Source organism: Rhagoletis zephyria, unplaced genomic scaffold (assembly GCF_001687245.7).
Source record: "Rhagoletis zephyria isolate East Lansing unplaced genomic scaffold, Rhagoletis_zephyria_1.1 Rzeph_scaffold_03612, whole genome shotgun sequence".
Taxonomy (NCBI): Eukaryota; Metazoa; Arthropoda; class Insecta; order Diptera; family Tephritidae; genus Rhagoletis; species Rhagoletis zephyria.
In genome coordinates this window covers 857-10296 of record NW_016160695.1, presented here as the reverse complement: position 1 = coordinate 10296, position 9440 = coordinate 857, and the positions used below count along the sequence as shown (strand labels likewise).

At 43.9% G+C, this 9440-nt stretch overlaps 3 protein-coding genes across 3 annotated transcripts; all 3 read right to left on the bottom strand.

Annotated features, from left to right (window-relative positions):
• Window positions 1-254: 254 nt before the first annotated feature.
• On the bottom strand, window positions 255-3477 carry LOC108369322 (patj homolog). Its single transcript, XM_017624412.1, has 2 exons — window positions 1098-3477; window positions 255-1040 (listed from the first exon to the last, which is right to left on the bottom strand). The coding sequence occupies exons 1-2, from the start codon at window positions 2866-2868 to the stop codon at window positions 268-270; spliced, it is 2544 nt and encodes an 847-aa protein (XP_017479901.1). The 5' UTR covers window positions 2869-3477; the 3' UTR covers window positions 255-267.
• Window positions 3398-4309, bottom strand: LOC108369323 (GATA zinc finger domain-containing protein 15-like). Its single transcript, XM_017624413.1, has one exon. It carries the CDS (start codon window positions 3883-3885, stop codon window positions 3502-3504), a length of 384 nt encoding a protein of 127 aa, XP_017479902.1. The 5' UTR covers window positions 3886-4309; the 3' UTR covers window positions 3398-3501.
• Window positions 4310-4762: 453 nt separating this feature from the next.
• On the bottom strand, window positions 4763-6141 carry LOC108369324 (uncharacterized). The gene is made up of 2 exons (XM_017624414.1): window positions 5621-6141; window positions 4763-5578 (listed from the first exon to the last, which is right to left on the bottom strand). The coding sequence occupies exons 1-2, from the start codon at window positions 5995-5997 to the stop codon at window positions 5566-5568; spliced, it is 390 nt and encodes a 129-aa protein (XP_017479903.1). The 5' UTR covers window positions 5998-6141; the 3' UTR covers window positions 4763-5565.
• Between the last annotated feature and the right edge of the window lie 3299 nt (window positions 6142-9440).

Here is a 9440-nt window from a genome sequence, read left to right as displayed (position 1 = left end):
TCTACTAATAACATTACGACGTTTGTCATGACATATCGAATAGATTGCGTAGTGAAGGAAAAAAAATTAAAAAAACACCTTGATATTTAGTCGAAAATATGAAAGGTAGGAAAGGGATTCAAAGGGATGCCTATAAAATGGGTTACAAAATTAATAAAAAAGTTTCAATACAATAAACACAAAAACATAGAAGTATACATATGTGTACATATACAAAAGCAGTAAAGTTGAAATATGGTCATACTTACAGTGAACGACCCTTAAAAACTATGTGCTCTGCGAATCGCCCTCCTCGGCTGGCGATGCTATATTGCTGTCCGATGTTGAGAGTGGCCGGCAGATGCCCAATTTAGTTTTCCCCGCTGGCATGCCTTTTAGTATCGCCACTGCTTCATCCAAATCGATGCCATGCAAGCTATGTTCACCAACGCTAACCAGTCGATCGCCAGGAAATATATCATTTGTTGCCTCTGCTGCGCCACCGCGTATAAGTCCACGTATTACGATGACAGTGCCTTCGGAATCGAGTGGATCTTGATAGTCAAGTATCGAGAAACCGAAGCCTTGCTCAGTTTTCTCAATTTCAATGGTAGTAACATCGCTGCTCCAAAGCGCCAGTCCCGAAACGTTTTCCAACGATTTGGAACGTTGCTGATCGGTCAGCGTGGCAGTGCTCGATGTATAGAGGGAACTTTCCGATTGCGCTTTGGTTAACAGATTTTGTAGACTCTGATGGCCGCCAGGCAGTAGTGAACGTGTTTCGAATGCTTCTGGATTTTGTGAAGTATTTATTACGGATGGGGCGGTGTGACCACGCGCACATATCAATTTAACATGCGTTGGCAGCTCTTTGAGTATTTTAACGACTTCGGTATGTTTGAGTCCTTGCAATTTGTATTCGTTCACTTGCAGCAGCTCGTCACCCGGTTTCAGTATGCCTTGTCGCCCCACAGGCCCATCCTCCAGTATGGAGCGTATATAGTGATGTGGACGCTTTTCGATGCCGCCCTCGACATCCACGGTGCCCTCCAGGCTGATTCCTAGACCTGAAAGTTTATTTATTTCGGCTACAATAATTTCACTTTCAGGAAACTCACTTTTCCAGGTCAGCTTCAGCGTCTCCACACTGGGCGGGGCTAGAGTTGAAGTGGCGGGCTTGGGCGCTGGTGTTGTCATTGCCGTTCTGGGCGCAGATATTGACGCAGGTATTGCCTTTGTTGTCACCACCACCGTCGTCGTAGTTGTCGTTAGCTGTGTTGACGTGGCGGATGTTGTCACTGTAACCGATGAGACAGACTTCTTTCGACTGCCGTTTTGCTGTTTAATCGATTGCGGCGTTTTCGGTGTCTGCAGTTCTTTCACGGCAGACTGATCCTCAAGCGTCACCGAGTCATCTTGATCATCACTATCGCCGTTGTCACCACCATTAATATGCGTAGCTTTGCCATTCGCCATACGCTTGGCATCTGGGGTTGTGGGAGTCCTTTGTCGCTTTGCATTGCTGATGTCACTGTGGTCGCTGCGGTCCAACATGTATGACATGTTAGAATCGACCGTCTCTCGCGACGGAAAATCTGCGAACTCCATCATGATTATGCCCCCTTCAGTGGCTACAGAATCAGCATCAGACCGTGGCGGTAGCCAGGAGAGTGTTGCTATCGAAGGTGATGCAGGCAGTGAGCTCTGTGACTGCGTCTCTCCCTTTAATTCCGTGAGTGCATTTTGTAAATGTTCGAATTTGCGTCCGCGCAAGAATCGTTCCAATGTAAGGTGTACTTCGATGTCGGTATTTCGCAGAATTTCGACCGCTTGATGGTTAGTAACACCGGCTAGCGAACGTCCATCCACAGCAACAATGCGATCGTTGATCTGTATACGCCTACTCACCTCAGCGGCGCTGCCCTCGATAATGCTCTTTACGAATATACCTGAAAGATCTTCCTCTTCGCAAACGTATCCGGCCACAGTTATGCCAAGTCCGTAGACATTTTTGTGCAATTCCACGACATAAGTTTCCGTCTCGGGTGAATCGATGTAGTTCGATGAGGCCGATGAGCAGCGATCGGCATCATTATTCGCTGCGTCCGGTGTGATCGTTGAGGTGCCAGCAACTTCGCCAGCTATCACAGTCTCAATATGTTCCAATTGCATGGAGTTTGAGTTTTTTTTGATGGAGTTGGTGGTGGTGAGATCGAGCTGCTGTAGCAGCGAGCCCGTACTGACTGATGTACCAACGGTCGACGCTGTCATCGTGATCGACGTTGCTGGCGCGGGCGGTGGGGGCAACAGTGGTGGCGGTGATGGTGATACAATCGAAAATGGTACGATGTCCAAATCTTTGGGGCACATGCGCGCCGCTACGGATGAAGACAACGGCAAATCTGTTGGTATAGGTGGCAGTGGCAAATCAGCTAGTTCAGTGTCCGGCGTTGGCAGGAAGCAGCCGCCGCCATCGCCAACGCTTGTAGCACTAGTAGCAAAGCTGGGGTTTTGAAAGAGATGCCGTGACAGTTCTTCTGGGTCGGAGAGGAGCTTAGTTGGAATAATTGGCGCTTGACTTGCCAACGTTTGTAAATCGATGGCTGTCGGCTCCACTGGCCTGGCAACAATCAATCGAACCTGAGCTCCAGTCTGACGAAGAACCGTTGCTACTTGCTCGGAACTGAAGCCACGCAAGTTCACATCGCCAATTTGCAACAAATGATCGCCACACTGCAAACGACCATCACGTTCCGCGACACCGCCCGGCGTTAGGGCTTTAATCACAACACCAGTGCTGCGTCCACCGACCAAAATAAAGCCCAAGCCATTGCCATCGTTAACCAAATCGATTACTTCAACCTGAGACCACTCGGTACTCAAAACCATTATGCCGCTATTAGGACTGTTGTCGCCGCCTTCTTCGTCACTTTCCTCGTCGCCGAAGTCTTCGTCACAAAAACTGCAACTTCGGTTTTTACCTGCCTGTCTGCTGCTGCGTATCGCCGTCGTTTCCGCGTTCGAGAATGTATTTGCCGTTCTTGCCGTAGTCGTTGCGAGCCGTGGGCAACTACTGCTGCTGTTAACATGACTTGTGGCTGGCGACACCGACAGCGTCAGCGAGAACGTGCGCAGATATGACTGCCACTTCGAAAGCGGCGTACAGCAATTTGATAAGGATGTGGAACGTAGTGGTGGCACTGGTGGTGGTGGCGATGCGCACTCTGGCCTCGATGTTGTGCACGGTTGAGGCGGCAATGCCTTGAAGACGATAGTGCATTGGGTACAGGATGCCGAAGAGGAAGTTTGGGAAGCGGAAGAGGAGGAGATGCAGGACAAAAGGGGTGCAGATGATGTGGGTGTTAGGTGTGGCGAGTTGGGAGCAACGGCTGCAACGATTGGCTGCTGTGTCTCGTACTTTAGTATCGACCGTTTTTGTTGCTGTTGCGTGTAGCTGTACGAGTATTTTCTATCGAATTCGTTGTCCTGGTTGAGGCAGCTGTCGTTTGCTTGTCGCGTGCGTCAAATGACGTTGCTGCAAACTCCACTGACGCCGGAAAATCGATGGTTTTCTAGGTTATCAATGGCAAAGTGTGGGTGATTGTCGTGGCGGCGACGATTGTGAGTGTGGCAGCTGTGGCGTAATATGCCCGTTAGCTGTTGTGTATTGCAGCTGTTACTTTGCGCGTTGTTGCCTATTTTTGTATTGCTGTCGTTAACTTTAGTGTTGTTGCAGCTATTTTTATGAGTGCAGCAGCTGCTGATTGAATGGTTGGTTGCGCTGCTTTTATGCGTGCTGTTGACGAGCTTGTAGCTATTGTTGTTGTCGTTGTTATCGGTTATATTGCTGCTGCTGTTGTTGCTTAAAGTTTGAAACCCATCCCTTGCAGCATGTGTAACGTGCATATTAACCACAACCAAAACTACAACTATCCCGTCCCCGGTGCACTCGGAGCAGGAACCACAGGCGGCGTTTGTGCTGCCTCACCACCTGGCCACCTGATCGGCAGGGTGTTGCATGAAAGATTTACTTCAAATATATGCTTGTCTGAATTGAGTCCACCAATATTTTTGTTGTTCGTGTTATTATAGGCGCTTTGGTTTTGTTATTGTATGCTGTGAAAACATCAAATTAGCGCACTTTAGCTCACTTGACATTGCGCAGATACTCTTCTAGGGTGCGATTGCTGGGGAGAATGTTAACTTTTGGGGCGTTAATAGTTAACGGTACTCTGTGTTGTTTTATTGAGTTGAATGTACATTAGAGTGGTCCAAAAAATTTTTAAGAGATAGGGTTGGGGGCAACTTCGAAAGTTTTTCCTTATGCCGAAAGAGGTGCTGGCACCAAAATTTACGTTTCTAAGTATACATTTAGAGGATGGTCATGAAATGTTTATATTTTACTCTAGAAGCAATTGTACATATATTGACCGAACAATTGGTTAAAAAATAGACCAATTCAAATTTAAATTAGATAAAAAAATATGACCCGCCTTGGTTGTCATTTTTTTAAAAATCATTAATATTTTTGTTAGTTTCAAAGGGATTCAGAAGCACATTTCAAGGTCATTGAGCACCCTACATTGGTTACAGTGGAAAATTTAAAGTTGATTAAGATATTATAAATACCAAAAGGAAAAAATAAGAGGGTGCCCCGATTTCTATGATGATTTTTTTTTCACCCCTTACAAAAATTGGACCACTCTAATATACATACGGTCATATATGTAAATGACGACTCCGGGAGGTGGATATTGTCTATATACAACAACAAATTGCGTAATAACACCAAAAAGGCCAATTTTTTCGCCTCCTTGTACTAACGATACGTGCATGGACTATATCATTGCGCCACTCTCGTAATGACTTTCGGTACGTGCAGACCTCGAAAATGCGTACATACGTGCGCGCCTACTAGAATGTTGACGCGATACAATCGCATAACGAGAAATGCATAACGACCGAATACTCGTACATTCGTACATATGCGCGTGCATACTAGTTTGTATGGCTGCGGTACCGGGTGTAATCGCTACAATCGTGTGTGCTACTTTGTGTGGCAAGCGACGCTTCAAATAATCGACTGCGGCATATGTTGCTTTCACAAACAACGGCTAAGTGCCATTGGAAACGCTCGCGATGATAAAAACGTTACGCGCTGTACCGTTTAATTGCACAAAACCGCATCGCAAATGTGGTACGGGCGTTTCGACGCGTTCTAATCGAGCAACTGATTACGAGCATTAGACGCTTGTCAATGGGGGTGCAGATAGTTCAAGCTGTTTATATAAATGCATGGTTTGCATATCTACTGATAGGTGTATGCGTGTTTCATACGCATGCGGGCGTGTTTTTGTTTATCTATTTAAGCGTGCTCTGCTGGCTGCGGGCGGCGCTGTTTGCCTAACTAATTTTCGTAGCTCTTTTATCATTATGCGCTTTAATGATGTGGTTAACAACTGGCTGATTGTCTGCATGTCTTGCATATTGTTTGCTCAGATATGCGCGCATTATCTGTGACATTGCTGGGAGGACTTGCATGTGGCGCATCTCAGGTTCTAGCGAGTGTTTTTCACGTGAAGTGTGTTATGTTTGGCAACTAGAATGAATTTTTGTGTAAGATCAAAAAGCAGTTCAATACCTTTGTGGGCGTTTGCTAGTGAGGGGTTGTGGTGGCCTTCTGGTCACTCGAAACTTGACCTTGTCCACCGAAAGATGTAGTATGCTTTTTCGGGTCCGACACGTTTTGTCGGGTTGAAGAAAAACTTCACTCTTAATCAAAGCTTTCTCACACCAGAGTTGAAGTGATAGGCCTTCAAGATGGTCACAATCGTTTGCTTGTACAGCAGCGAGTTTACCCGCAGTTGTGAAGCGTGCCACTTCAGCTGTGACATTCGCCAACATAGAGCCATTTTCGCAGCCTGCGCCTGCTATTGTTAGGTCAGGCGAGCAGCTGAAACTAGCCACAATTCTTTTGAAGCAATCGTCTTCCATGGTGCAGAAAGTCAAATCGTCCATCTGATCTGCCAATAAAGCAAAAGCTAACTGTTTCTGTATAACCTTGTGCTAACAAATTGAAATTAATTTATTGCTTTCCTTCGCTTCTTTCCCTTCGAACTGAGTTATTCATTTTAAATGGGAAACGAAAATCTATTGACCTTTTTTCTTCGTGTAGTGCCTACATTTACGTATGTGTGTACATATGTATGTATGTAGATATGTTTGTATCAGATTTTTTATGCGCCATTGAACACACGGCCTGGCTGCCGATACAAGGATTGAGGTCATCATTGAGGTATTAGCAGAGCGAAGTTGCATAAATTTGCAAAGGCTAAAAAAAGGTTGATAATTTAAGGAAACCCATTATTTATATTTAAATTCCATTAAGTTTAATGAGGAAGCTTGCAATGTTGTGGGAAAAGGCAATTTAAACAAAAATTTAAAAATAGATCTTACTACTTAAACAGTAACAAAAATATGATCAAAAAGTTCAAATTTTATTGATTAGGTTCTTCCGCTAGTATATTTTAGTCATGGGTTACTAGTACATATAAATATTACAGATTCCAACAGTAGGTAAAGCTTAGTCGCGTAATTTAATAGGTGAGGTTACGTGTCTTTCATGCTTATGGATTTGAAGGCTTACGAACCAGCAAGCGAAACACAAAATAACTGCTTCGAATGTTGGAAAAAACCTGTTCCGAGCCCAAGAAAAATATGCACATATAAACAAGTTTTATTTTCGAGGAAATCAAAATTGTTTTTTTTTTCATTACAAATTTGTAATTCCCTATATCAGCTTACTGCACTTTGGTACTGCTAGATTAGTTTCTTCGTCTTTGTGTATCAGAATACATCCGTGACATGTACTGAACTGATTGCAATCTTCTACATATTGCCTTTTTGCCCATGGAGATGATGCAAAAGTCAACATCTTGCCAATTGGATTTTTCTTTGAAAACGTTGCCAAAATGAAAATATTTAAGGCATCTCATTCTAGTAAGAGCACAACTGGGTACACTATAAAAAGGAATTAAAATAGCAGTTGTAAGACCAGAAGAAGGCTTGTAAAGGGTGCAACGGTTGGCAAGTCTATCCATAACAGATGCACAGATTTGGGGGCAAAAATGAACGCGGCAATAGAGCTGACCATTGAGTTGATTGGGAGTGTTGGCTTATTAATTTCTCTGAAGAAAACCAAAAAAACCCATAGGTAGCCTGTCTGATTGTATATGGTTACCTAATTAAATTTGCACGATAGCTTACAGGCTAACCTAATATTCGCGGCTTGCGTTTTGGTACGCACGCCGTCGAATTTGTTTTTTTGCGTCACCCGAAATTGGCTTGCGTGCGTTTGCATTTGATTTCATTGAGCGAAACGTCAAATCAAAATGTCACGCAGAACAAAAATTGGAAATTGAGTTAGCTTCATACGCACGCCGTTCAATTTCGGTTAGTCCCATACAAGTTGTATGTGCATGAGAAATTTTTGACAGTAAATTTGCGGCGTGCGTGAATATTAGGTTACAGTGTTACATATACATATGTATGTCTTGGTGCTATAATCAAGGGAGGGGCAGATTTTTGGCTCTTAAAGGAGTCATAAAGCCAGCAAGTGCTACGCCAAATGTAAAGCAGTTCTCAGGGTAAACGGGGTGTAATAAATACATTAAAAGCAACATATATATTAGTAATGAGATTCGGAGTACAAGAAATTTTATTACGCTCTTCTTCTCTCTTCACGCTGGCTCTTGATGTCACCCCTCATCTAGGACCTAAATTTGCCAAGCCGGCTTCTAAGTGCAAAAGGCTTCTGCGAGGCACTTTGTTACCTCTGCTATAATCGATGACAGAACTAACCTACGCTCGCAATCGGAATACGCGACAGCGAAGGCTTTAAGGATATACAGTGCCCTCTTGGGAATGTTCCATAATATAGGTGGACCTCTGCAGACAGCGTGTTCTCTTGGGCAAGATCTATGAAAGTAAATTAATACCGGCACTCCCCAAGCTCTGTGTACTGAGAGTTGCATGTGTAAACAAAACTACGCTAGGCTAGGAAAGGATTTAATTCGAGCAACGAAAGAGTCTGAACATACCGACCATAGCATCCCATTTTGAACATACGCTACGACCTGAAAATATAGTTGATGTCATGTTGACATCGAATCAGCTTGGGATGTAGCAAACATGGCAAGAACAGAGATACACTCACAGCTAAGATGAGAAGATGTTATAAGAAGAACCAGGGCAAGTAGGTGAAAAGCGCAGAATATGACACGTCGGAAGGTTAATAAGTGACAGACTAGAGCTTAGTGCCCTACCGATGAAATATTTTGCGGTAGTACCGTAAGGGTCGGTATTTAAATGGTAGGAAGTTTAATTCGGGTTAAAGTCCCACACTGACGGAGTGTGGCTTCCAGTGCTTTCTACTCGTTAAAAAATGTACGTTTATATGAAATCCTCTAAAGCTAAGGCCATCTAGGGCTTAGGGCGTCAAAAGAGATGTAAACGACTTAGGGCGGCTAAAGAGATGTACCTCTGTACATGTACAGTGTTGGGGTTGAATAAAGGACCAGTGAATATCAGATCACGAACAAAACTTTGCCCCGACTTCAAAGTTTACTTCGCCGAAAGAAGTAAATGAGAATCAGACAAAGTTTAAAGCTGCCATGAGATTGGAATCCAAGAAGAAGAAACAACGGAACGGAATTTGGCGTGTTTTTCTAGTACTCTCATTGTGGAAAACTTACGGACTTCCAGATTATTGCTTCGCTTTTCGGGCTTAAACTTATACAATTGACATGGCGGCAAAGCTCGTAAGCAAGATGGACGTTGTTCACTCACAATTCGTATTGGTGGTAGACATTCAGCCTTCAATTAAGGTCCTCGTATCAGCAGCGAATAACTTGACATGCATACAAGAATGTACAAAATCACAAAAATCTTCTAGACAACAAAATGTCAATCTATGCTAGGCTTTGGGGCACAGTGATGTCTCGGGAAACGGATCGGTAAGTAGAGTAAACAGAGTCTACAGAAACTATTCAAATGGAGCATAAATTTTCTTATGGGAAAACTAACCGATCAGGGGGCTATTGACCACATGGCTACGTACTTCCGTGCCTCGTATAAATATTTCTGTAAGATTTTCTGCGTGAATGGTCCGCGTTTCAAACAAGGAGACTCAGTAATGCATACAGTGCCTTCTATACCGTCGCAGTCGAACTTGCGGTTATATAGAAAACTGTGGAACCTTTACGTACTACCTCACAATACTCCTTATTTTTCTCAGACAGCGAGGTAGCTCTAAAGGCATTAAACTCTGTCACAAGTAATTCGCAGATTGCATTAAATTGGCGCACAGTACTTAACATGACCGAAGAGCAATTAACTATTCACCAGATATGGATGGCGGACGAGCTTACAAATAAGGGTACTTTATTTCCACTTTCGACATC

What these genes read in the sequence shown, in the direction of transcription:
- LOC108369323 (XM_017624413.1), bottom strand. Translation starts at nt 3,885, where the DNA reads ATGCACGTTACACATGCTGCAAGGGATGGGTTTCAAACTTTAAGCAAC.
- LOC108369322 (XM_017624412.1), bottom strand. Translation starts at nt 2,868, where the DNA reads ATGGTTTTGAGTACCGAGTGGTCTCAGGTTGAAGTAATCGATTTGGTT. An exon ending in GCTGAAGCTGACCTGGAAAA is followed by an intron (nt 1,041 to 1,097) that starts GTGAGTTTCCTG and finishes TTTCAGGTCTAG; the next exon opens with GAATCAGCCTGGAGGGCACC.
- LOC108369324 (XM_017624414.1), bottom strand. Translation starts at nt 5,997, where the DNA reads ATGGACGATTTGACTTTCTGCACCATGGAAGACGATTGCTTCAAAAGA.